The 27355-nt window shown below is 41.6% G+C and overlaps 4 protein-coding genes across 6 annotated transcripts; 3 read left to right on the top strand and 1 right to left on the bottom strand.

The window, feature by feature from the left end:
• Positions 1 to 1616: 1616 nt before the first annotated feature.
• LOC134185709 (uncharacterized) lies at positions 1617 to 12786 on the top strand. The gene is made up of 2 exons (XM_062653574.1): positions 1617 to 1813; positions 11460 to 12786. Exon 2 carries the CDS (start codon positions 11532 to 11534, stop codon positions 12504 to 12506), a length of 975 nt encoding a protein of 324 aa, XP_062509558.1. The 5' UTR covers positions 1617 to 1813; positions 11460 to 11531; the 3' UTR covers positions 12507 to 12786.
• On the bottom strand, positions 5904 to 6701 carry LOC134193900 (uncharacterized). The gene has a single exon (XM_062662760.1). It carries the CDS (start codon positions 6699 to 6701, stop codon positions 5904 to 5906), a length of 798 nt encoding a protein of 265 aa, XP_062518744.1.
• Positions 12787 to 15646: 2860 nt separating the features above from the next.
• On the top strand, positions 15647 to 18921 carry LOC134191287 (uncharacterized). The gene is made up of 2 exons (XM_062659889.1): positions 15647 to 15776; positions 17640 to 18921. The coding sequence occupies exon 2, from the start codon at positions 17666 to 17668 to the stop codon at positions 18614 to 18616; it is 951 nt and encodes a 316-aa protein (XP_062515873.1). The 5' UTR covers positions 15647 to 15776; positions 17640 to 17665; the 3' UTR covers positions 18617 to 18921.
• A 1336-nt stretch (positions 18922 to 20257) lies between these two features.
• Positions 20258 to 26945, top strand: LOC134187481 (DNA polymerase kappa-like). Of its 3 annotated transcripts, XR_009971118.1 has the most exons (11): positions 20258 to 20670; positions 21401 to 22312; positions 23613 to 23779; positions 24734 to 24769; positions 24817 to 24925; positions 25492 to 25663; positions 25725 to 25825; positions 25977 to 26094; positions 26328 to 26420; positions 26481 to 26564; positions 26633 to 26945. XR_009971118.1 is itself a non-coding variant. In XM_062655628.1 (10 exons), the coding sequence occupies exons 1-9, from the start codon at positions 20272 to 20274 to the stop codon at positions 26411 to 26413; spliced, it is 2088 nt and encodes a 695-aa protein (XP_062511612.1). In that variant the 5' UTR covers positions 20258 to 20271; the 3' UTR covers positions 26414 to 26420; positions 26481 to 26945. The 3 variants fall into 3 exon arrangements, 2 of the variants coding, with proteins under 2 accessions (XP_062511612.1, XP_062511601.1); XM_062655628.1 differs by having other exon boundaries at positions 24829 to 24925; positions 26481 to 26945; XM_062655617.1 differs by having other exon boundaries at positions 26481 to 26945.
• Positions 26946 to 27355: the final 410 nt, after the last annotated feature.

Genomic DNA, 27355 nt, shown 5'->3' with positions numbered 1-27355 from the left:
TATCATTCTGTGTAGCAAGTAAGCTCTTTGCTAGGAGTTTGAAATGCATGTTAGTCTTTAGAGGCAGTTCTAGTTGGGTACTTTGAGCATGTGCTTGGGCAAAAGTGTCCGCTTTGGATGTGTTTATTATCTTGTACTTGTGTTCACTTAGTGACTGCAGGGAACATCTTGGCTAGTTCTCTAGCTGTATGCATGGTCTGTATGTGACTGAGTGCGACTTGTATGTACAGTACTTTGCATCCACGGTATATACTGTATGTCTAACTGTGGTTCTTTCTTTATTGCTTCAACGTGATTAGATAGTTCGGCATCATCTCCGTGCGTTGATCGACAAACTTGTTCAGTGTTTTATCTGCCGAGTGCATGCGGTCTTCTCTTACTCACGTGAGCACGGTTCTCTAATTAGTTTACAGACAGATTGACTGCACTAGCTGCTAGTTTGATTTCACTTTGTGACTTTGCGAGGCATCGTTTCGTGCGTCGACTGTTTTTATGTACGTCACGTACGATTGCTTGACGTCGATGAGTTGAAAATGGCGGTTCGTGTTTTTTTAGGACATTTTGCCAGAATCCAACAATTTCATGCTTTACACACGCGCCTCATTGGGTGCCGTATACTTACAAACGATAAACCGTTGTCGTAGTGTGGTGATAAAAATGGGATTAAAATGTCAGAGAAAACCACGCCCCTCTATTAGCTTTTGTTACTGTTACACATACTCCAAGAACTGGTACCGTATTAACATTGCTCAAATAGTACCATAGTATCACGATGTATAACTTTAGTATTTGACACACTAGATAGAAATTAGCGTGTTTATTGTTTTGATCAACAGTTAGGTCTGAGTTCAGCTATAGCGTCTGTTTGTCTGCACCCTAGCTTCTTTGTTGTTGTTTTATTTGCATGCTATTTATTAATTGCTTCCAATTTGTTTCGTTTACTACTAACGTGGACCACAAGCTCTAATGAGCAGCTATCAATCGACATTCGCCTATCAGTTATTGGAGACTAGAGAAATTAAAAGCAAGTTAATTAAATTTACAGTATCGACAACTATACGACTGACTGGCAATCTGGCTTTACAAAAGTCTCAAATATTATAGGCATGTCAAAATCTCACACCTACGCACTAGTGTTGGCGGCCATATCCACTACAGGGACGCATGCCTAGAGTGACGCCACTGCTACAGCTACATCTGACATAAAACTAGCCCAGCTAGCCAGCCAGAAAAACATGCATATAATATTATATAGTTAGAAGAGCTAAGGTTGCGAGAATATACAGTACCAGATAGGTCGAACAACAGGAATGACGCAACTCCTTTCGTATGCAAATATGTTGTTTTCCCAACAATCTTTGGGGTCTCGTTAGCGTCTGGATAAAATAGCAACGCTTTCGTAATCTCTAAATCATAAGAAAAATGCACTCTTTTACGGTGCGATGAAACGATTCTAAAGCTAAAAGGCCTTCTAGACAAGTAGAGAGTAGCAAACGCCGTAAAATACAGTCTAGCACAGACGAACACAGTACGTAATGTATTAATTCAGTAGTAAGGGACTGAATGTTGTATGCATTACGTCATCTATTACGTCAGTATTCTAAGGGACTGAATGTTGTATGCATTACGTCATCTACTGAAATATAAATAGGCAGGTCGCGATCTCTCCTGGCAGTCGGTTAGTTAGGATCAGACCTGACTACGTGTCTAGCTGTTAGATTCATTCTCACGATCAGAGTTGACAGTTCTTGAGATTGTGGTCGTAAACGGGATTGTCTGGCTGTTTTGCACCTAACTATCAAGACAAGAAGAGGTAAATCAATGCAAATATTAACACGTTAATTCTAGTGCAGTTCTACAGCTTTTTCGATTTATTAGCAGTAAGCATGGTAACCTGACTGTAGAAATGTGTTTCTGATCGCTGTACACAGTTTTTGTTGTTTGTTTTCAATGAAAGATGCATGGGTGGTGTAGGGCTCTTGTATTCGAGCTGAACAAAGCGAATCTGTTTCAACATTGTAGCTAATTTAAATTAGGGACTTGGGATGTCGCTCTGCATGCATGCATATCATTTTATGCTAAATTCAGTCCTTTCTAGAGTAATCATGTCTTTGCATAGATTGCCATGCTAGGAAGCGTAAATACTTCGTGCATTGCAAGGACAAAGAAATAACAGTTTGTTCTAACAGTTAGTTATAAGTAAGTTATTTCTAAGCCTAAGAAATAACTGCTCTTACTATTTGGTTAGAGATGGATGCGATAGACATGACAATGGCCATAAAAATTTTCACGTGTCTGAGCGTCAATTAGGGCTACCTGCTTCTTCTTCGTTTGTGTTTGGCGCGGAGAATAAATATGAAATCTGTGTGTATATCATCACGACATTGTCGATAAAAATTTTCATGTCAGAGGGCGCATTTTAAGGCAAATCTCAGTAGGTTGATTGCGGGTGTGTCCAACGTGGGCGGAGAAAGAATTTCGAGGTGACGACGACGACGCCAACTTACGAGAGTAAACCAACGTGATCTCTCTGAGTATACAAAGCGGTGGACTAGAGATTTACGTTCTTGGCCCCAGATTAGTGATAGCTGCAGATTAGTATATGTTATAACGAGTATTTTGAGATGAATAGAAATATGAGTCATGTTAATTCTACTCCACCGCACCTGATAAGCACTCCTAGAAATCATGTTTGCATGTAAATTTACTTCGCCTATTTTCTTTCGTACGCCCAACCGCTGACACGAGCTGAAATTTGTTTCAAACGCAATATGACTCACGAGACTGCAATATAGACAATGTCGTGATGACTGAGGATGCACTCGATTTCTGCTTCTCGAGACGTCGGATCTAGAGACTTGCGTGACTAAGATAGACATGGCCATCGTCACGCCTTTTTATTGGTTGATGCAGAGCAGTATTTGAGGTGTAAAATGACGATGGAAGTAGTCCATGAAACGAAATAGATTTTGGGGGGGGGACAAATGACTTCTGCATGCATGCAATCGAATTTGAACTTCCTTTGCTACAGGTAATTAATTGCCTAATACTACAAGTCCCAACGTTCTATTTGTTTTTGGACTGTCAAGCGTATCGGCTATAACGCAAGCAGAGCGATGAGAACGCAGCTTTATATATTTAATATAAACTGCACGTTTAAGCATCACTTCTTCTTCAATAGTCCTTTTCATACCAAATTTGGCCCTCGACTGCAAAGAAATAATCCTTTCTGCCATTTGTTGACTTCTGGTAACCCCATGTAAGAATTAATCTCAAGCAATGGTTAGGGAACGTCTCTAGTTTCTGGGATGAGGCACGTTTATTAGTCCAAGCTTCGGCCCCATATAACAAGGATCCAAGTACAGCTTATAAACACATTTCTATGTGTCTTGCTGTCAACAATTTGTTTTGAAAAATTGACTTTTTAATTTTCTAAAAGATCTACTAACTGCCGTTTTTCTACATCACAGTCAATAGAACAAACAAGCACACACACACACACACACACACACACACACACACACACACACACACACACACACAGACAGACAAGCGCGCGCGCGCACGCACGCACGTACCTACACGCACGCACACACGCACACACGCACACAGTAGTCTCAAAGAACGTCGTTGTTTTCAAAGCTATAGTTTTTAGAGTCTTAAGACTGGCAGGAGTCCAATATCCCAAACTTTCTATACAGATAGGAAAGAAATCTGCTCAACATTGAGTCACATTAAACTCATATCTCTCGTCTTTTTATTTCTCCAGCATTTCCGGCTGCACCTGCTTTAATGGCAGCAGCGCAGACAAAACGTGGTTGCAATGAATATCGGACGTGATGTCAAAAAAGGCTGGGTTTCCATTAAGGAAGTCCGAATGATAAATGTCACCAGGACGAGATTGATGATTAGAAGAACAGTTCTGTTCTCTTCTACAAGATTTGTTGTCGGACAGTAATGCATGCCACATTATATCACATAAAGCATGACGTTTCAACAAGGTACTGTCATTGCTGCAACCTAACAGATGATCGCCAAAGCGGTCAATGACTTGACCACATAGACATCTTAGAGCGTTGTCGGAATTTGCTGCAGGAAATATAGGAATACCCAACCATAACCTGATGGCAACTACATATAAATTCATGCTGAAGCATAGTATTTTGTATTCAGACACGTGCTCAACTCTACAACTAGGTACACGATTTGCCGCTCTAACACTAACCCGTATGTCCGCCCTGGATGTTTATATATAGCGCTATTGAATACACTACATCCCTCCCCTCTTAGATAAAACTACAGCTGTATAGGAGCAGTCACAACAAGATTACAAGTCTAAACGCTGTGGTGGTCTCCTTGTTCTGTTAGATCGTCTGAATCCAGTGGTTGATTCAGCTCGAGGTACTTCTGTTTGTAGGCGCTCGTCCACATTGGGTACTTCGTTGTCGTCCTGTATCACTTCTTCCTCTTAGCTTGGTAAGTCTGGAAAGTTCAGCTCTTGTTCTGGTAGGTCGTCCTCTCCTGGTGTGGATCCAGCTTCGTCTTAATTATTCATTCCTGCGACTGACGGAATATCTCTCCCTTAGATAGTCAATGTGTCGCTTAACCCTTCGACCGTCCTTCAGAGTGCACAAATAGGACAATGGTCCAAGAACTTGTGTTATCACCGCAGGAAGCCAAAGTGGTCCTGTTGCAAAATTCCGGAGGTAAACTGTCTGTCCTACTTGCAGGTTCCTGTTGCTGTGTCTTTGATCATAATAATGCTTCTGTTCCTCTTGCTTCTTGACTACTTTTCCCGTCAGATTTGGCCGTGACAAATCCAGAACGGCCTTCGGTTTCCTTCCAAAAAACAGCTCCGCGGGAGATATCTCTGTTGTAGAATGAGGCGTATTTCGATATGACATCAAAAAGTTTGCAATTTCTCCTGGATTGTGCCTTTGTCAATCTTTTTGAGACCTTGTTTGAGCGCTTGCACAGCTCTTTCTGCTAGCCCATTTGATGAAGGGTGATAAGGAGAGAATGTTATGTGAACAATTCCTCTCGCCGCACAAACTTGGCAAATTTACTACTTGTAAAGCAACTGTCATTGTCGGACACTGCCACATCTGGTAACCCATGCACTGCAAAAGACACTTGCAGTTTCTCCACAGTGACCTATGTTGTAGCTGTCTGTACTACGTACGCATCTCTCCACTTAGAATATGCGTCGACAACAACTAGAAACATCTTCCCCATAAAAGGTCTTGCGTAATCTATGTGTATTCTAACCCACGGCTTACCGGGCTATTCCCACGTGTGGAGAGGAGCATGAGATGGAGCCTTCGCATGCTGTTGGCAAGCTTCACACGTCTTCACTGTTTGCTCTAAGTCTTGATTCATCTCTGGCAACCAGAAATAGTTCCTGGTCAGAGTTTTCATCCGGACAATTTCCGGGTAAGCTTCGTGCAATTCCTCTTGTACCGAAGCCCTTTCAGATGGTGGTACTATCAGTCAGTTGCCCCAAAGAAGACATCCATCTTGAACTGTCAGCTCATCTCGACGCTTGTAATAGGGTAACAAACTCTGGTCTACCAACTTAGGCCATCCTTCCATGACATGCCTGTAAATCTGACCAAGTAAGGGATCTCTTCTAGTCCACTGCCGAATGGCTTTTGCCGTGACTGGCTTCTCTGATATGTAGTCAATCCTCAGTACTGTCTCCGATGCGTCCTCCTCTGTATTTTCGTTGTCTTCTAATGGTAATCGGCTCATGGCGTCTGCAGAACAGTTGTCACGAAAAGCCCGAAATACGATGGTGTAGTGATACGCCGCCAAGGTCAACGCCCACCTTTGTATTCAACTAGAGGCCATGGTTGGCACCGCTTTGCTCTCATTGAACAGGCTGACCAGTGCTTTGTGATCTGTTACAATCGTAATGCTCTCCCGTAGAGATAGTTGTGAAATTTCTTCACCGCGAAAACTATTGCCAGTCCTTCTCTGTCAATTTGCGCGTAATTCTTTTCTGCTGCACTCAGTGTTGCAAACCCAATAGGTCTTTCACTTCTGTCCCTCTCCACATGAGACATAACTGCTCCCACTCCATAAGGTGAATCATCACAACAGACTATAATGGGTTTGTCTGGGTCAAAGTGGACCAGTACATTGGCAGTTGTCGGCACTGAATTTGCTTTCAGAAATGCCCTCTCTGGGCGAGTCGTCCATTTCCAACTTTGCTTGCTCTTTAGTAGCTCATGTAAAGGAGCCAACAGTGTCGATAACTGTGAGATAAACTCTGTCGATCTCTTCGATTCTTTGGCTAGAGGGATTTGGTCGTACGCTTGTGACAAATCCAACTTGGTAAACGATTCTCCTCCTGTCAATGACTCAAAAAGATCTTCAATTCTTGGAATCGGGTACTGCTCCACTTCTGATGCTCGATTGACTGTCTGTTTATAGTCACCACAAATTCTAATGCTTGTGCCCCCGTCCTTCAGTACCGGCACAATGGGTGCAACCCACTCCGCACTCCTAACAGGGCTGATCACACCCTGTGCCTCCATCTTGTCCAGTTGATCGTTGACCAATCCTCTTGAGGCGTATGGCACTGCCCTGGCTTTGTAAAACCGTGGTGGTACGGATACATCCACATGTATTTTGTTGGCTCCCTGTGTACCTACCCACTCCTTCGTTAAAACCTTCTGGATACCTATCCACCACTTCATTCCACGGATTCCTCACTCTGAAAACTGTCTTTCAATCCAGTCGTAAGAAGGACAGCAAATCCCTGCCCAATAAATCCGGGCCTCCCCCTTCCACCACTAACATGGAGACATTCCTGGGTTCCTGCCCTGCCTTAGTTTCCACCGTCACTTGAATAGACCCCAGCACTTTAATGGTATGGCCTCCATATGCTCTCAGACGAGTCGTCGAGTGATGTAATTTGGGACGCTTCTCACTTGCCAACAGCTTGTAATATGTGTTCGAAGACAGTATGGTGTTTGATGCGCCTGTATCAAGTTCCATTTTTACTTCTCGATCATTCACTATCACCCTCACTTTTCATGCTTCTTTTATTTATCACCACATTCAACAGTTCGATATATTGTTTGTTGGTATGCGACTTTTTCATCGTCACTACTCGATTGGTTTCCTGACACATGCTGAGCGGTTCTAGTTCTTGAATTACACATTTTTGCCATATGACTTGTTTTATAGCACTTGAGACACTCTTTCCGGTTAGAGAAACATTCAGCAGATTTGTGATTTGTTTTGCCACACCGCCGGCATGCACTATGACTGAATGAATTACCCTGCCTTTAGCTGTTAAAAGAGCTGTTGGTTGCTTTTTGTACTTCTTCCAACTCTGGTCTCCTTGATTTAAGTTGTTGTACTGCTGTTGTGGGCTTTTGACAATCCTCCTGTACTCCAGCAGCATGCTGCAGTTTGCTGGCTTGTAGCTCTGCTACCTCCATGGCTTGCACTTTCTTGAATGCTGTATTGAGGAGTAGGTTGTCTTCTGCCAACGATTTCCTTTGCATAGATTCGCTGCGTAACCCACAGACAAAACGGTCCCTCAATGCCTCATCCTTGAATCCACCAAATTCACAGTGTTCACTCAGCCTCCTTAATTCTGGCAGAAAACGTGCTGCTGGCTCTCCTTGTTGCTGTTTGCGCGCAAGAAACTTGAATCTTTCCGCTATGACTATGCGGCGAGGTTGGAAGTGCTCTCTCAATTTGGTAGTCAATTCCCCGTATGTGAGTGACGACGGCTTCTCTGGGTGCACCAAATCGCGAAGCAGCGAGTACGTTTCAGCTCCAATCACTGTTAGAAATACCGCTACCTTTTTCGCGTTGTCTTCTCCGTTTCCTGTTGCCAACATAAACTGGTCCATTCTCTCTTCGTATGATATTATATTTGCGTTCACCGCCATCCTCGTCGCTAGTTATGTATTCAGACACGTGCTCAACTCTACGACTAAGTACACGATTTGCCGCTCTAAAACTAACCCGTATGTCCGCCTCGGATGTTCATATGTAGCACTATTGAATACACTACACATAGCCAGGCCGATATTTCTGTTTGATGTTGCCCTTATCCAAGGTCCAACATAAGGAGAAGCTATAGTATTGATTCTTGCTCTGTCTCTGATGATTCTACACTCTTGTTTTAAACCCTGCAGTTGAATTTCGTCAAGGTGTGACTGCACTGACTTATATATATATATATATATATATATATATATATATATATATATATATATATATATATATATATATACATATATATATATATATATATATATATATATATATATATATATATTATTGCCGAACGTAGCGAGGCTTTTCTAATCCGGGTCGCACAAAAGAAATGGGCGTGGTTCTATATGGGTTTCCATCGAGCTTCTGTTGTGTGTGTGTGTGTGTGTGTGTGTGTGTGTGTGTGTGTGTGTGTGTGTGTGTGTGTGTGTGTGTGTGTGTGTGTGTGCGCGCGCGCGCACAAATGTCAAATTTCTCATTCCTACGACCACGTTTCATGATAGGGCCTGCTTTAAAAATTGTTTCCGTGTCCGACTACAGATGAGTCTAAGAATTATTTGTGCAAGTGACCAAACCACAAAGAAAATGCTTCATCAAGTTCCGTCGCCCCATCCTTTTGTATTGTAGCTAGCCTGCTAGGGATTGTGTGTAATTGACAACCAAGAAACACTTTATTAGCTGAATGCAACCTACAGTCAACTATTCATACGTCCCGTACTACAATCAATCCTTTACTACTCTGTGCTGCATCTAACACTGTTGATAGTCAATGTTTGCCGATATCCATTTCTATGTCAGTAAATACCATACCACTGTCGTTACAACGGAACTGAGTGCATACCTAGACTGTAAATTTCAATTGTCTTGATCACGATCGCGAAACGACGACTACCTAGACCAGGACTGTAGAATTAATCTAAATTACTAGGAAGTTTGCATGTTTACTTCCATGACAGGGTTTCACCAAATACGTATTGTCTAGCTAGGATTTAGCGTTTCAGTAGACGGTCTGAAAACTTCGTCGGACGTGTTACTCACAAACGCGAGGAGCCTACGGATACCGTACAACTAGTATATATTAATTTTTATATTTTTATAGGTCCCACAAGGGACTAGCCGTACCATCTAAACTACATCTATAGCTAATATCATTAGCATTGCTACACCACAGTCTAGTAGAGAGTTGCTGATGGAAATGCCAAACAGATTGGCTAATTGAAACACTATGTTTAAATGAAGCTCTATGTGCTATGATCTTGAGCACTTGAAGGCTAGAAGCTGTCCAGAGACACAAAGTCTCAACCATAAGCTGATAATAAAATGCTGCCTGTGCTGGAAGCATTTAGGTGACGTCGTTCGTCCTTCTCCATCTCTCCAGCTTCAGATGCTGCACCTGGATGACTTGCCGCTTGAGTGAGAAAAGAAGGTTGTAAAGAGCTTCGTACCGATAAGTCAAAGTAGGCAGGCAAACCGCGCTCGCAATCGGGATGGTAAACATCTCCTGGTCTTGTTTGCTTGCTACTGCTACATCTTGCCTCCCTACGACGACAACAATCATCTGTAAATAGTGCGTTATACACCACTTTGCATAGAGCATCATGGCGTTTGTTGTAAAGCTTTGTCGCTGATTACATCCCGTTAGATGGTCCCCAAACTTATCAAATGTGTGACCACAAAGGCAGCGTTTGGAGTTTGGGAATGGGAAACTTGGGATACCCAACCATATCCATAATGCAACACTAAACTCTCTTTTGGGCATGAACAGGCCAAGATTCGGATTTCGTACTGCCCGTAGCCATGCCCCAGTGAGTTGACTAGAAAATGGTGTTCAGTCGAGCTCGATCTCTTATGCTCGCTGAGTCTTTGAGTGATGAACATGACGCAGAGTCCAACAGAATTTGTAACTGATGCTGACCGGTGGAATCAATTTTGTGGTTGATATCTGGTAATTGAAGCTGCAAGAAATCTTGGGCCGTAGTTTCCCCTGGAAACACAATCACCTGGCCCTCATTGGAATATGACATGTCCCACTGGCTGCTCATGGATACGAGGTAAGATGCCAAGTGATGAGAAGTTACAATATATATAAACCACATACTGAGGACTGTCTCACTTACAGAGTCGTTAGCAAACTTCAAGCTACACTCCCCATTCGACTGGGTGGCTTGGGTTTGAGGAAAGCTTCTCGATGTCACCCCGCAGCCTATCTTACCAGTTGTAACTCTTCTCGTCACTTGGCATCTTACCTTCTGTCCATGAGCATAGCCAGTGGGACATGTCATATTCCAATGAGGGCCAGGTGATTGTGTTTCAAGGGGAAACTACGGCCCAAGATTTCTTGCAGCTTTATTTACCAGATAACAACCACAAAATTGATTCCATCAGTCAGCATCAGTTACAAAATCTTTTGGACTCTGCGTTATGGTCATCACTCAAAGACTCAACGAGCATAAGAGATCGAGCTCGACTGGATACCATTTCTGGTCAACACACTGGGACATGGCTACGGGCAGTACCGAACTCGAATCTTTGCCTGTTCATGCCCAAAAGAGAGTTTAGTGTTGCATTATGGATATGGTTGGGTATCCCAAGTTTCCCATTCCCAAACTCCAAACGCTGCCTTTGTGGTCACACATTTGATACGTTTGGGGACCATCTAGTGGGATGTAATCAATGACAAAGCTTTGCAACAAAACGTTATGACGGTCTATGCGAAGTGGTGTATAACGCACTATTTACAGATGATTGTTGTCGTCGTTGTGGGAAGGCAAGATGTAGCAGTAGCAAGCAAACAAGATCAGGAGATGTTTACCATCCCGATTGCGAGCGCGGTTTGCCTGCCTACTTTGACTTATCGGTACGAAGCTCTTTACAACCTTCTTTTCTCACTCAAGCGGCAAGTCATCCAGGTGCAGCATCTGAAGCTGGAGAGATAGAGAAGGACGAACGACATCACCTAAATGTTTCCAGCACAGGCAGCATTTTGCATCCGCTTGTGGTTGAGACTCTGGGTCTCTGGACAGCTTCTAGCCTTCAAGTGCTCAAGATCGTAGCACGTAGAGCTTCTAAACATAATGTTTCAATTAGCCAATCTGTGTGTCATTTTCATCAGCAACTCTCTACTAGACTGTGATGCAGCAATGCTAAAATGATATTGCTAGATGTAGTTTATATGGTACGTCTAGTCCCTTGTGGGACCTATAAAATATAAAAGTTAATATAATATAATATATATATATAATCATTGCAGTCTGATTATATATATATATATATATATATATATATATATATATATATATAATCAGAGTAGCAGTACAATGAGTGACATACTAGACTACCCACAGCAGTAGCAGTTGGAGCATGCATGGTTGTATTCATCTTTAGAACACGCCACAGTACTGCAAAATAATGTAAATGATTGAGTCTACTTGATTTGGCAGTGAACTAGTTTTCAAGTCTCTGTTGCAAGTGACAAGCAGTGAATAGCTATATAGAAAGAATCAGACAAGATTATGGAAAAAGCTGCGCAGTTTGCGGGAATCCTCCTTAAAGGAGCAGCATCTCCAGAAGCTCTTGTTGCAAAATATGCTGAAAAGTTTCTTGACGGTGCAATAAAGCTGAACGAATTTATAGATGAGGCAAGAAATGCTTGGGCTGACTCTAAGGAGATAGGCAATTATTCGTGGGATGCTGTGCGCAGTGCCGTAGAATGTGCGCTAGATTTCATCAATGTAGTTAAACAGTTTGCCAGTTGGGGTCATTCTGCTGACAGGATTGAGAGGGTGAAGTCGGCACTGAAAGCTGGAGATTTTAAAGCTATCGATTCCTTTATGGATACACTCGATACACATGTGGAACAAACAAACGAACGCTATAAATTGTTTCAAAAGAATGCTGATAAAGCAATAGAAGAAACGTACAATGCAGCGAAAGACGTGGAGAAGAAAGCCACCAAAGCCAAGAGCCGCAAAAGAATTGTGCGGGGTGTAGGTGGGACTGCATCTTCACTCTTACTAGCTGGCGGCATTACCGGTACCGTCCTCACCGTGCTGTTTCCACCCGCAGGAATACCTTTGCTTGTCGTAGCGGCTGTCGGTACAGGAATAGCAGCTACAGGAGGAGTAGCAACTGCTGTTGGTACGGGCATTGCAGCAGCAAACATAAAAAAAACAGCAAAACAGATGACAGAGTTGGCTCGGATGCTGAATGATCTGTCAACGTCAGCCGGCTGTTTGCTTGAGAACGTGCAAGAAGCGAAGACTTGGTTACATCAATGTTTGAATACAATGGCTGTTACTCGCACGGCCTATGAGCACGCCAAGAAGGGTTATACCCCCGACACCATAGATGCAGTGGAACGTTTTAGAATGGAATCACAGACGTTACACAGTGCAGCCAGCGTTGCAGGTGACGTACTGACAAAGCTCAAACAAGATCTGAAGTCACATATGCACTGCAGTCCTCGTGCATCCAGCGACAAAAAATAACAGAAGTCTTATATAGACTTTGTTTGCGGTTTGTTATGGTCGGCTCTAGGCAGTTGTATTTTGGGTACTTAATTGTTGTGAGTATGTGTTTGCGCGAAAGTGTCCGTCCTGTGTTTTTTCTTTAGTATTTGTGTACACTTATTGACTGACGACAACAACTTTTCTAGTCTCCGCTGGCTTGTGGTAGTATAATAGCATGACTGAGTGCGAGTTGTGTACTGATCAAGTGTATTAGTTAAACTGTATACAGTAGTCTACATTGCTGAAATTATAATGCATATATATGTTCTAACTGCATTATCACTGTGATCATCTCCGTGCGTTGATCGGCGAGCTTGTTCAATGTTTTAGCTGCAGTCTTCTATTACTCACGTGAGCACGGTTCTCTAATTAGGTTTACATAGAGATTGACTGCATGCACTATAGCTACCAGTTTGATCTAATTACTAATTAATATATTTTCTTTCGCACCTAGATAAGGTACAGTTCACGATTCATTTCGTGCATGACTGTTTCGACTGTTTTTAGGCACGTTACGTGACGACGATGAGTTGAAAATAGCGGTTCTTGTTTTTCAAGACATTTTGCCAAAATTCAGTGCAATTTTACTAGACACTATGCTTGCACGTAAATTTCGATTTTTGTCAAAACGTATAGTATGATCATCTTTAAATATTTTAATTTTTAAATATGTTAGTAACTGATACTAAAACAAGTATGATCAAACTGTCCGAGCTAGTCACTTGCTTTGACGGGTAAAATACTCTCAAGCTTCTTGTCCGACTGCGCATGAGGGACTGGATACGAGGCTAGCGTATGATCAGACTGCAAATTCCAAAATGAATGTTAATTGGTGGCGGAAAGACGAGCTCCTGTTGTGCACTGAGCAGAATGGAACTCAATGATCAGAAGGCCAGGTTTGGATACAGAAAAGATCAACCGGATCATTCTCGAAGCGTCAAAGGGTTCGAAAGTTTACGAGAACGAACGAAAGAAAGAAAAGCAGATAGAAGAGAGAATAACGAGCCTGAAAGAGAGAATGAGTAAACTGACGGAGGGAGACAAGAAACTGTCATTGAAAGAAGTGGACAGAATGATTGAAAAGATGAATTAGATGAAAGGTATCTGTCTAAGCAGCTTTATTTAAAATAAATCCACTACAAGGACGTAGCGTGACCTCTAGAAATAGACTTCACAATGCTACGGGATGCGCCCACTTTTTGTTAGCTTTTATTTAACTGATACCCGGTATACGTTTGTACACTTATTCACACACTATATATCTATACATGCATACCCAGACATACAGTGTACATAGCTACGTACCTCAGTGTTTTTCTACAATACATTCTATGCGCAAGTTTTGCCTCCCTGTACTTACACAAGCCCTTATCTTGTCTGAAACAGGTGTGCTTGTGTCACAGGTATGGATGACTGATTCAAACTGATTTTATTATCTAAATTTTAAATACGCCATATTTATTTGATGCCGCACTTACTCGAGGTGAAACCTTTGCATTTATCCAATGGTTGCTTTCGATAAATGAGATAATTATTAGTTAATTAAATCTTAGGAATTATAACTGCATTTCATCCTCCGGTTTATTTCAGAGAGTTTCAGAAAGGTCCCTGTTGCTCTTACATTCCAATCATAGCTCAAAAATTTTTGATCGCAAATTAAACAGCTCGTGAGCAAGTTGGGAGTTGCCTAGGAACACCCTGGTACGTGTCCATGTGGTTGAAACATGATCTACTTTAGCATACGACTGACTAGCTAGTGTATGCACAAAGAATTGGGGATAAAACCCAACGGAAACTTGCTGTAAACTCTGACAACTCTGACACTTCCTAGATATCAACCGATGCAAACTACTGCAACAGTTCGCCATTGTAACAGAAGAAACTGGCTGTTAGAACAAAAGGTTAACATCCACCTAGCCTCATGCGGCTTACGTTACCATCTGCAACAACTGTTTACTACGGAAAGAAGCTTACTAAGTGGGTATCCCGGATCTTAACAACAATACCCCGTATATAGTACTTTTGTTCTCTCTAGGTAAGCTCCTCAGTCTATAAATTGTCATAAATGATTAGCTCTTGTACCGAAGAAGCCCGATTGATAACCGACTTTCCACTGTAGGTCGTTATAACTATGCGATGAACGACGTTTTGAAGTGGGGGCGTGGCACCTAAAAGTTGCCTGTTTCTCCTGTACTTTGCACATTCTGAACGGCCAACAGGCTGCTTTGTAGTACTTGATGTATTATCTACACTTGGGTTCAGCGGCAAATAGTCCCGCGATGGTTGCAACACGTTCAAGACCAACACAGCGACATCAACCATTCGCGCTCGCCCGGAAGTATGACGCGGCGGAAAGCGGTCTGGCTACGCGAGACTGCGCTACTCGATCTAATGGCTCCCGTCTGTAAAGAATTCACTTGTCGAGAGGAAAGCAATTACTAACAAATGCACGAACCAATTATTATCTAGATGGTATAAGTGGCCTTCTGTTCGAAGTACGGTATGCAAAGATTGGGCACTAGATACCTCGTGAAAGAAAATCGCACCGGAAGAAGGCTAACTAAAGTCCGCCCCAGCTAACTTCAACCCCAGAAAAATTGCAATAACTTTCGCTAGGAAAGTCGCAGCAACTTGCTACAAACATTATTTTGAAGCTCTCGTCGGTGCCGTTCGTGTGAGATAGATATCGCGGTAATTTTCCTGTATATTAATTAATTATTGCATCAAGGAGCTGACCAATGAACAGTCAGTACATGATTAGCACCTTGAAACGTTTAGCTATCTTAGTGGTAACTACTGTAGTAAACGTAGCTGGTAATGTTACTGATAAATTTAATAGTCTAAACGGGTCAATAGCTTTGGGAAACCTTCCTCTACAGAGTAAAACTTACCCAATTTTTTGACTTTGGAACATCAGTGTGTCATGTAGTTAACGCTGATGGTGGTTTCTACATCCGTGTAGTACGTCTCTAAAAATGCAGTCATGCTACTGGCATGTTAAACTGTTTGTTGATAACGCTCTCAGTTTACTCTATGACATAATCTAGTTACAAAATGCCCTCCCACAAGTGGCTTCCGGTGTTGAAGGGACGTACTTTAGTCTTTCCGCTCCAGAAATGGTACACGGTAGAGGCTGGGCTCGAGCTAACAAATAATACCTTCTCACAATTACACGATCAGGTTCTGGTTGACAGGTCGCTGCTCATCAGCGGATGTGTATCACCTTTTCAAGTATTCTGTAGAGCAAAGGTAAGTAGAGGTTGTACATGGGGCTATCCCACGTTCTACTGCTTTTCTACTGTTTACCACTGCTAGCCTAGAGTTACTCTAGGTCTCTGTGCTTGTACATACAGAAACTATCATGTCATGCTAGTTACGGCCACTTGCGTTCCAGGACAATTTGGTTTCGCTTTTTACGCTTCAAATCGGCTCTAAAACTGGTAAGATTGTACGAGAAGAATGCGAACGACATGGCGATGGCTATGTTAGTTTTCATGCGTCTCTCAGACGTCTCCATGAGCGGAAATCGAGTGCGACCTGCTTCTTCTTCGTTTGTGTTTGGCTTCGTATGGATGCCACAGTTGTTACGACATTGTCGATTGCAATTTTGCGAGTCTGACGTTTCGTTTTGAGGCAAATCTCGACTCGGTCTGGGGTCCGGTAGCGGGCGTATCCAAAGTAGGCGGAGTAAGAATGTATTCTAGTTAACAACGTAAACAAACATGATCTTGACCAACTTTAGTCGGAGGTCCGCTCGTACCTCTGTATACGATCAATCTGCATACAATATTTACATCAGATGTGTAGTATAGAAGCTGTAGCTGGCCGAGGTCCCACGTTCCATATGTAACTAAAGTTTTAGATCGAATTGTAGACTTCAAGACTCTTTGGCGCTTAATGTGCAGTATGTATCAGTATACTATGCACATTTACTAATGTCTTCCAATTTGTAGATCTGGCAATCAATAAATAGATTTATTAGAATACAGTATGTTGAACTGATTGGAAGGTCCACTAGAGCACTGAAAGAACCGACCCACTATATAAATGCGCCCGGTACGCCCCTGCATTGAATAAGAAGCAGCGGATGCCTAGAAATGTGGGTTGTGGATAGACAGCTGTGGTTAGAGGAGAAAGGATATTCTGGTATAGACAGACAACCAGATGTTTCATAGACTGCATGTATAGTTATTGCATCGAAAGGATCGATCTGTGACGCATGCATGCACAATGACTAGACGATCAAGATAGAAGGACTGTCCTGCATGGATTGGTTGCATGCATGACCCAATGATCTGTGATTCTTCAAAATCACTCGTGTCACTCCTATAAGGATCTTGCTGTTTGTTTTGGTTTTGTTTGTTTCTTTTTTCACTTTGTTTGTTTTGTGTGTGTCTACAGTTGCAGACCGTAACAACATATACTTTATATATTATGTGAATATTGGACAGTCGATCTTTCTTGATCATATATACATACAGTCTAGTCTCTTTGCAAACGTCACAGATCGTTCCTTTCATTGCAATAACTAATAGTCACTATCTACACTTACCAGTGACAGAACCTTTCAGTTTGCAAGGCAACCCAGTCATTGCCCCATGCAAATGGAAACCCATTAACTGTTTTGGCTCGACAGAGGTACAGTACGTACCACACATTTGGCGACATTTTTCAGTTAATCTGACGTCTTTTCAACGGACTTCCCTATATACTGCACACTATACACACTGCCATTTTTAGTGTTGGTGGCAGCCTCCACAGATCTAGACAGGTGTACTGTAGCTTCGACAACCTCTCTAGGGCAAAGCAGCTGTTCAGGCCTATTTTCCCTTCTGACAACTCAAAACGTTTGTCACAGGCAACAGGCTACAGCACGGGTAGTTTATCAAAGACTACGTATTTTAACGTACACACTTTCTATTTTGACTGGTATATAGGGTGTTGATTCCATCTCTTTTCTACGTAGATCGCTATACGAGTTTTATGGACAAATATACTCTTATAATTGAAGTAGTTGCTGCATGTCGGCAAAATATTTGTATATACAGCATGGACGAATCGAGTTTATATGACGTACCGGCGTATACTGATCAATGTTAATAATCTTTCAAGGTTTTCTGTGAGTGCAAGTGAAAAGTATGACAAGTAACTATATAAAGTTTGCAAAGACGTTCTTAAAGGAAGCACTAGATCTGAACGTATCTGACACTTTGAAGAAATGTGCTCAACTTATTCTTGAAATCATAAAGAAATTGATTGGTTTCGCTGATGAGGCAAAGAATAGTACGACTAAGGCAAAAATGCCTCGCAAGTGTTGCTGGGATACTGTGGACATTGCTAGAGACTTAGCGCAAGACCTAGCGTGTACAGTTATGCAGTATGCCGATTGGGGTAGTTCTGAAGAGAGGATTATGAGAGTAAAATCAGCAGTGGAAGCTGGTGATTTTAGGGCTTTCGAGTCATTCATGGATACACTGACTACGCATTTACGACAAATAAAGGAGATCTACGAATCGTCTAGTGAGGCTGCACAAGAAGCAAAGACGCAAGCGTGTACTGCAGCGGAAAATGTGGAGAAAGAAGCCAATAAGGCCAAAAGCGAAAGAAAGTTTGTCCAAGGTGTCGGTGGAACCGCATCTGGCCTATTGATTGGTGGTGGCGTCGCAGGTATCATTGCCACCGCGGTGTTTCCACCAGCTGGTGGAGCTGTGGCTGCAGCGTTGGCCTGTTCAGGAGCAGCAGCTTCCGGAGGAGTAGCAACTGCTGTTGTGACTGGTCTTTACGCAGAAGAACTAAGAAAAACAGCAAAACAATTGGAAACGGTGGGTGAACTGTTGGAATATCTGTCGAATACAGCTGCTACTCTTTTTACAATCGTGAGGAGATTGAACAGTTGGGTGAAAAAAAGTGCAAGGACAATGGAAATTGCTTGCACAGCAGCTAGACATGCCGAGAATGGTTACCCCTACGACCTCATCGATGCAGTGGAACTGTTTCATGATCAGTCAGGCGCGCTACGGGTTGATGTTTGCAAAGCTAACAATGAGTTGCAACAGATCAAGACCCGCATGAAGCAGAAGTCTAGGTGAGCAGCAATTCAAGTGCACCTCTAGAAAGACTAAATGATTCATTGAAAATGGAAAGTTACTTGGAACGTATACGTTTGACGTACGTTTAGATCGACTTAGTTTAGCTGTACGTGTTTAGTTAGACAAACGTGTTGGTGTCTACAAGAGCTTTCATCTAGGTTTTTCTTTTATTGAGTTCGTGCGTTGACTATATATGTAGTAGCTTGTAGAGTAGAAGTGTATACAAGTTGTGACGCTGTTGCATGTTGACTAGATTAAGCTGGAAAGATTAAAACATACTCAGTAACTGTTATTACATTGAGTTGAATGAGTACAGTATTCGTTTGCATATCATTATCTAAACATCACTCTATTGTCTAGCAATTTTTTGGACATAGTGTACATTATTATATACTCATGCAACACAAAGATATTTCGATCTTTGCGCTTTCACTAATTATTTTGTTACAAAATTGAAATCTGCTTTTGTAGTCTACAGTAGTCTTTCCAGACATGATACTGAGGTTCTGGACGACCTTGCCTAGCTAGACCATCTGGTTCCCCCTCGACTGGTCCCTTGCCTCCTCATTTAGCCTGTAGGTTCTAGACTACTTTTCCCGACTTTGCACATGCGCGCATGCCGCTGACAATTGAAATTGTAGCTAACGTCTAGGGAGCGAGCACATGCGTAGACCTCTAATGTTTTTGGGTATAAAAATCGTTTACTTGAATAGCTTCAACATCTTGTTTTATCAACACAGAAGAATGAAGTTACCTCACAGGATTTATCGCCGAAAGAATGTAGGCTGAAAGGGTATCGCATTAATTATTAGAGTCTAAACTACGTACTAACATAGGTGTGGGTCGTAACCCTACACTAAGGACAACGATAATGTACTCCGTATTGTTACCTGCATTGGGCTATGGATGCGAACTGTGGGATTTGGGAATGGGAAGTACCAAGCGTTTACTACATCAAGCGTGGAGAAGAGGGTATTCATATAATAATTGTAGAGGGCTAAGAATCTCAAACAGAACATCCTTACGGGAAACTCTTGGAGAACCTATCAGGGAAGCTTCAGATCTATTGCGTGTTAGCCAGCTCTCTTTGTTATGGAGAGCAGTTCATTCTAATAATGAATTATTGAGCGGGTTCATTCTGAATACTCAAGGTAATTTGTGGCGATCAGTGGACATGCAATGAGACAAGGGCAAGAATCATGGTGTTGTCCTACATGGACTTCGAGAGCTGGATTAAACCTTTATTTATGTTTGTTTATTCTTCTACGTTTATTCTTCTATGACTATCTATTTTTTCTTGCTAGTGTGTGTATCTTGTCTGGCCTAGCTAGAGTACTGTACCTGTAGTGATATGAAACAAAATATATTATTGTATTACTTGCATAAATTTGAAACTGTGACGCTACCACAAAAATATGTAATTTATAAAGCCGTAATTCAAAATTTTAGTTGGTAGTTCTATTAGAAAAAATGCTATAATTATAATCATGTTCTCGGTTGTTTAGTTTGATTGTTGTATCAGGTAACTTAGTTTGTTTCCTACTCCGAAATCAGAACTCAGGGTCAAATAAAAACGGACGACGAGATTGGAATACGGTCTCATAGCTCACGTGATTCTACATAGACTTTACGCATGCTCAGAATGCGAAATAAATATGAGTGACTGCGGAAAGGCAAGCTCCTCTTGTGGGCTTAGCAGAATGGAGCTCAATGATCAGAAGGCCGGAATGGAAGGCTTGGATAAAGAAAAGATCAACCAGATTATTCTCGAAGCGTCAAAGGGTTCAAAATTTTACGAGAACGAAAGAAAGAAAGAAAAGCAGACAGAAGAGAGAATAAAGAGCTTGAAAGAGAGATTGAGTATGCTGACAGATGGAGACAAGAAACGAACATTGAAAGAAGTGGACAAAATGATTGAAGAGATGGAAGAGATGAGAGATATGAGCAGTACAATTGTTCATGTCGATATGGACATGTTCTATGCTGCTGTCGAGATGAGGAACAATCCTTCACTGAGGGACAAACCAGTAGCTGTTGGAGGAAACTCGATGCTGGTCAGGATGCTTTGTGTGTGTGTGTGTGTGTGTGTGTGTGTGTGTGTGTGTGTGTGTGTGTGTGTGTGTGTGTGTGTGTGTGTGTCTGTGTCTGTGTCTGTGTCTGTGTGTCTGTGTCTGTGTGTCTGTGTGTGTGTGTGTGTGTGTGTGTGTGTGTGTGTGTGTGTGTGTGTGTGTGTGTGTGTTTGTCTGTCTGTGTCTGTATCTGTGTCTGTGTCTGTGTGGTTAGAGAGTGCATTTGGAGAATGAAAACATCCAGGACCTTGCAGGGTTGCAGGTTCAAGTCACAGTGATGGCTAACTATGGCATAATTTCCTAAGCAAGAAATTTACACACAATTGCTTCTCTCGACTCAAGAGCATAAATGAGTACCTGGTCATTGACTGGGGTGGACATAACCGCTGGCTGGGCAGTAACATCATGCAGCAGACATGTACGTGTGGGCCTTGGTGTCCAGTCCCAGAGCAACGCCATAGTCCCCTGAATGACTCTGGCGAATTAAGCTCCAGGTGGATTGTAGCTCCACCTGGTGGATCGACGTCGAATGACGTGGAGAGCTTGACATTTGTCCATTGTGTGTGTGTGTGTGTGTGTGTGTGTGTGTGTGTGTGTGTGTGTGTGTGTGTGTGTGTGTGTGTGTGTGTGCGTATGTGTGTTATGTGTTATTGTGAATGGCCACATTAGTTAATCAATCTCATGTTATGCATATTTTATATAATCTCTTATCCAGTCTACTTCCAACTACATTGCTCGTCGCTATGGAGTTCGTGCTGCAATGCCAGGTTTTATTGGCAAGAAACTTTGTCCAAGCCTTGTAATAGTCAAACCAAACTATGAGGAGTATCGCCGCGTTAGTCGTCAAGTACAAGACATCATTGCAGAATACGATCCCAAATTCTCAGCAGCAAGCTTAGACGAAGCTTATCTTGACCTCACAGACTATCTGGAAGAGAGACAGAAGGGATGTCATCACCACAGACACAAAGTTTGTTTTAAAAATTTACACTGTCGTGTTGCAAGCACAAACCATAACGATGCAGTGAAGACAGAAGAGTGTGACAACCCAGACGTTACAAATAATGTAGAAATTGATCATCATCTGGCAACAGCTTCAACTGAAGCAAGTTGTTACGACGAGATCTTAGAACATGAAGGACAAATGGAATGTTATGAGTCGCCTTGCAATTCTGCTTTGTTTAAGAAGCATCCTGACAGCTTTTTTATCGACGAAGAATCAGAGTGTCTTGATTTCATGTTCAATGATGAAACTGAAAATGCTGTAGCAAGCAATACTGAAGAAACCGGTGATAATCAAGAAACGGTAGAGCTTGCCACTGGTATTCAATTTGAACCCAAAAATAAACATGTAGAGGGCATGAAGTTAGACTGTAAACGTGGGATGAAAGAGAGTCAATTTGGTGAATATAGGAATTATCAATTTGGAGATTCAGCTGTAGAGGTTGTTGAAGAGATTAGGTGGAGGATATTTGAGAAAACGAGGCTTACTGCCAGTGCTGGTATAGCATGCAACACAATGCTTGCAAAGGTATGTTCGGATCAAAACAAGCCAAATGGGCAGTTCTACTTGAGACCAGACAGAGACGAAGTAATCGCATTTGTGAGGAATCTTCCTGTTCGCAAGGTTTGTTGTAATACAGTTTGTAATATAAGTAACACACACACACACACACACACACACACACACACACACACACACACACACACACACACACACACACACACACACACACACACACACACACACACACACACACACACACACACACACAATGCATTCAAAGCTATTTGAGACCAGGCAGAAAAGTACAGACACAGACAGATAGACAGACAGACAGACAGACAGACAGACAGACAGACAGACCCCGGATGAATGGAAGCGGTGCTTGCAACCTACAGTTTCTGCAAAGTAGAAGTCATCAACAGAAGAGGAGAGCTTTTTTAGGATTCTTTTTGGCGTCAGCGGTTCTTTCCGCTTTCGTCGGTTGCGTCAGTCCTATTCGGTTGTATGGAGTCCCCGTTTCTGGAATGAACGCTTTTGTTGAGCTGCTTTTCATCGTATGTTGTTTCCGTGGCTTATGTTTCTTTGTTGTGATCGAGTTTGCGTTCTGTCTTTACTCTTGTGGCTTCAGTGTCTGGGATCATCGCAGCCTTACCTTGCCTTCGTGGTCTAGTGCATTTTCTCCGGATTCTGTCGTCGTCATCTCATCGTCGTCTCATCGTCCATCTTGTGACTTCAGCGTGTGGGATTATCGCAGCCTTACCTTGCCCTCGTGGCCTAGTGCGTCTTCTCCAGATTCTGTCGTCATCATGTTGTCTTTCCTTAGTCTTGTTGTCCATCTTGTGCACGTGACTTCAGTGTCTGGGATCATTGCAGCCTTACCTTGCCCTTGTGGCCTAGTGCGTGTTCTCCAGATTTTGTCGTCATCATCTCGTCTACCTCTTCGTCTTGTCGTCCATCTTGTGACTTCAGCATCTGGGATTATCACAGCCTTACCTTGCCCTCGTGGCCTAGTGCGTCTTCTCGGATTCTGTCGTCACCATCTCCTGGTCTTCTTTGGATTCATTTCTTCTGACTTGCGTATCTTGTACCTAGCTCTAGCGTCTAGCCTCTCGTATGTAGTTTACAAGTTTTATGTTGTTACTAGTGTTGGACTTTAGTTAAAGTTATGTACTTTGCAGTGATGTATAATAGTTCCATGTTTGAAAATATATGTATTGACAGACAGACAGACAGACAGACAGACAGACAGACAGACAGACAGACAGACAGACAGGCCGACGAACATACAGAATGGCAGAGAAACGTGACAAGCTAATGGTTAACATGTTAGCATCATAAGCCCACAAATGCATGCATAGTTGGCTAATACTTTGTCAAATTGATTATATGATATTTATGCAATTTCTCGTCCACTGTCTAGATCGTTGGTGTGGGTAAAGTGACCGGTCAAATACTGAACTCAATAGGCATTGTCACGTGTCAAGACTTATACGATCATCGGGATATTTTGCATCTCTTGTTTTCGTCTACATCATTTCAATTTTTTATGCACATCACTCTTGGACTTGGTTCATCATCAGTTGACAGGTCAGCGACAGTTGATACGAGGTTCTTTGATAGTGCTGTGTATATTATTGCTATGTGCTTTATTGGCGCGTGCTTTGTATTTCTTTACCAGTCTATCTAGGTATTTACAAATCTCATTTAAGTTTACATTTTATACAATTTTATATAAATTCATATTTCATATAATGTCACATAGTTGTAGCCATTCATATCTGAAATTTTGTATTGATATGATATGATATGATATATTTGATTCACACCAACGTAATGGTGTAGTTCCCTGTAGGGGCAATGTAAAAAGAGAAGAAAAAAGAAAGTACAAGTATTTGTGATGAGAATGCATGTAGTTGAAGTGTCGTTGATATTTGTTGCTGTGTGTTCTTTTTCTCAGCTTTGAGGTTTCTGCTGTTTAGATGCATTCTGTTAGTATCATTTGCAGTCTAGTTTAGCTGTAGAGATCACTTTTTTGAGTCTTGAGTTTAGATATTTACACGAAAGTACATCATTAGTTGGTATATTGACAGTACTATAGCCTACGGTAGTACCATAGGATGCAGAGAGGATGTGAAGCAACATGTGGAGTTGGCCAATCAATGGTCTAACTGATACGTTTTGTGTCTTGATTTGGAGAAATTGTAACAATAGTGTACATTGAATTGAATGATTTCTGCATTTTGTATTACATCTATTGTGTCTGGTGTTTATAGTGTTTAACAGTGTTGGTCTGACTGACTGATTTCTGTATTCTTGGCGTCTACTTCTTGGTTTTTTGTGTATTAGTTTGTTTGTTGTCTGCCAGTTCTCTATGTGTTTGTCTGCCTGACCAACTTTTTCAGTTTGCTTCCTTTATTTGTAGTTTGCTTGCGTAACTGAATGTGTTTATTTTGTTTATTTATGTATCTCTTGTTGCTATTCAACCTTTGTCTCTACTGCCTCTCATCAACAATAATCATATCATTCTGTTGTTGCATCTAGTGGCAGTTATGATCGTAAAAGTATGAGTGTTGAAAGGTAATTTTGTCATAACATAGTTGCAGTGTAGGCTTCATAGACTTTAGTTGCAAATGCAGAACTTTTTCTGAAATCAGCCGACCATCTGAATTGTATGAGAAGTGTCAGGAGTTGTCATATGATCTGGCAAATGATCTGCAGGATAGAGGACTAAAGGCAAGATATTGGACATGTGATAGTAACATATTGGCTTTGTGTTGTACACTACTCCGATACACAGACATACAAAGAGACAGACAGACAGACAAAAAACACATTCAGAGAGACAATCGGATACACAGAGGCAATACAAACAAAGAGAGGGAGTTAGAAGCACATCGAGACAGGCAGACAGACAGGAAGACAGACAGACAGACAGACAGACAGACGGACAGACATACCAACAGACTGACAGATGAGCAGATGGACATTCACACTACTACTACTACTACTACTACTACTACTACTACTATCCATTGCTGCTGTAAACGGCCATGCTACCCCTTAATCATAAGGGGACAAAGTAGCTAAGCATACTACAGTAAACTGTTGTGTGTCTCCATTCTGTCCATGATGTTGCCCTGGTGTACCACGAATCATTAGATAGGCCTGATTCGTTTAGGTCTTTTTCTCAGCATTGACACACACACACACACACACACACACACACACACACACACACACACACACACACACACACACACACACACACTTTGGTTTCTCAGTGATTGTTGTTGTGCTAGGGTCACACAGTTACAATAAAACTGAAACTTGTTTCATTTGAAGTTTGTCAAAGAGCTGCCTCTCTGCCTAAAGCCATCAACGATCCTGAAGAAATATTTGAGGCTGCAGTTTCATCTCTTAGGACAGAAATAAAAGCTTGTCATCCCGAACCACTGAGATTACGACTGATGGGTGAGATGACTTTGCCATTGGAGCATTGATATGAGTTATCACCAGTATTACAAATTGTCAGGTGTGAGGATGTCTAACTTTGAACATCTTGAGAAGGGTCAGAAGACCATTACAAGTTTGATTAAACATAAGCAGGAATATGATGAACAGAAGAAAGATGAGGTGTGTTGTGCAGTACACTTAGATATCTGTATGTATTACGTGTATTATTTAAGAACAATATCTAATTTAAATGTAGAAGTTGGCTAAACAAATTTTTATTGTGGGACTTTTGATTACAATATTGCTTTTTGCTAATAGTGTTTTGTTTCAGACATCTTGCTTTGTCTGTCCTGTTTGCTTGAAGCCTCAAGATTTTCCAGTCTCCAATCTTGCATCAGTGAACAGTCATGTTGATCTGTGCCTGTCTGGTGAATCAGCAGCTGGACAAGGTACATTAATATAGACAACATGTAAAAATGGTTGGTTTTCACTATTTCTGTTAATTGCTGCTAGTTGTAGTTGAAGTAATTGTAGAGAAACATGGAGGCAAAGAACTGTATACACAAAACTGCAATTATATTTGGGTTTCTACATTTATGGCATTGCCTTGAATGCTTTTAATCCGATTCTGCGACAAACTACTTGTACATGCTTTTTAACATTTTGTGTTTTAATTTTTTAGAAATGAAGAAGCAGACCAAGAGAAAGAACAGCAAGATATTGGAGAGTTCAAAAAAGAAATCAACACTCTTTTCCTATTGGAAATGATTGCACAGTTAGACTATCACGAATCTATCTTATAGTGTTGGTGCTTTATCACACTTTGTGTGTAAAGATTCTTACTAGTCAAGGCAAATGCACATCTTGTGTTTCAACATGGCACACAAAGACACAAGAGGACTGAAGACGCATTGCTCAGGTGATGACAAGTGACACTTGGGTGTGGATGAATTTTGATATTACAATACTGTATATTTGTTGTGCAAGGATTTCTACTTTTTTTTTTGCATTAAGAAATTGCATTTCAAGTGAACTACTTAAAACTGGGTGTAGGTTTCTAGTATGGATGTGACACAAACAAATATTACTTTTTTTATAGTTAGCTGATTTGAGTATGATTTAATTTGTCGGTGCTTGATGTCAATTTGTGTTGAGTATGATTGCAGAGGTAACTGCAGCACTGCTATTATGTACTATAGGAAATTGAGTATAAAGACAGGATTACAAGATTTGGTATTAAAACTTTAGAAAACTGAATACGCAGAATACATGTCATGTCACCATTCATGATAAAGTTGACCTTGTGTGTGTGTGTGTGTGTGTGTGTGTGTGTGTGTGTGTGTGTGTGTGTGTGTGTGTGTGTGTGTGTGTGTGTGTGTGTGTGTGTGTGTGTGTGTGTGACTTTACTGTGTCGAGGGTAGCTACACGAAACCGACATTCCTTGTTTGTTAACGACAACTGACTCTTCAAATTTATTGCAACAATCAACGAAATGATTGCGCATATCTAAAGCAGGTTTAGGGACTGTAATCCCTTTCTGTGCTTTTGGGGTTTTGGGGATTTCCGGACAACATTTCTAGATAAGTATCTGCTCACGATTACACAAAGTCAACAATCAGATTCTGGTTGGCACACCAGTCGCAGCTCGTCCGTTTAACCAGTGTACTGTTTCTGCACCAAACTATCAAGGTAAGAAAAATATCCAACTTC

This window comes from Corticium candelabrum, chromosome 1 (assembly GCF_963422355.1).
Source record: "Corticium candelabrum chromosome 1, ooCorCand1.1, whole genome shotgun sequence".
Classification (NCBI taxonomy): domain Eukaryota; kingdom Metazoa; phylum Porifera; class Homoscleromorpha; order Homosclerophorida; family Plakinidae; genus Corticium; species Corticium candelabrum.
This window is presented reverse-complemented; position numbering and strand designations above follow the sequence as displayed.

What these genes read in the sequence shown, in the direction of transcription:
- LOC134193900 (XM_062662760.1), bottom strand. Translation starts at nt 6,701, where the DNA reads ATGAAGTGGTGGATAGGTATCCAGAAGGTTTTAACGAAGGAGTGGGTA.
- LOC134185709 (XM_062653574.1), top strand. Translation starts at nt 11,532, where the DNA reads ATGGAAAAAGCTGCGCAGTTTGCGGGAATCCTCCTTAAAGGAGCAGCA.
- LOC134191287 (XM_062659889.1), top strand. Translation starts at nt 17,666, where the DNA reads ATGACAAGTAACTATATAAAGTTTGCAAAGACGTTCTTAAAGGAAGCA.
- LOC134187481 (XM_062655617.1), top strand. Translation starts at nt 20,272, where the DNA reads ATGAGTGACTGCGGAAAGGCAAGCTCCTCTTGTGGGCTTAGCAGAATG. An exon ending in GGAATCTTCCTGTTCGCAAG is followed by an intron (nt 22,313 to 23,612) that starts GTTTGTTGTAAT and finishes TCCACTGTCTAG; the next exon opens with ATCGTTGGTGTGGGTAAAGT. An exon ending in GGTTCATCATCAGTTGACAG is followed by an intron (nt 23,780 to 24,733) that starts GTCAGCGACAGT and finishes TGTTGCATCTAG; the next exon opens with TGGCAGTTATGATCGTAAAA.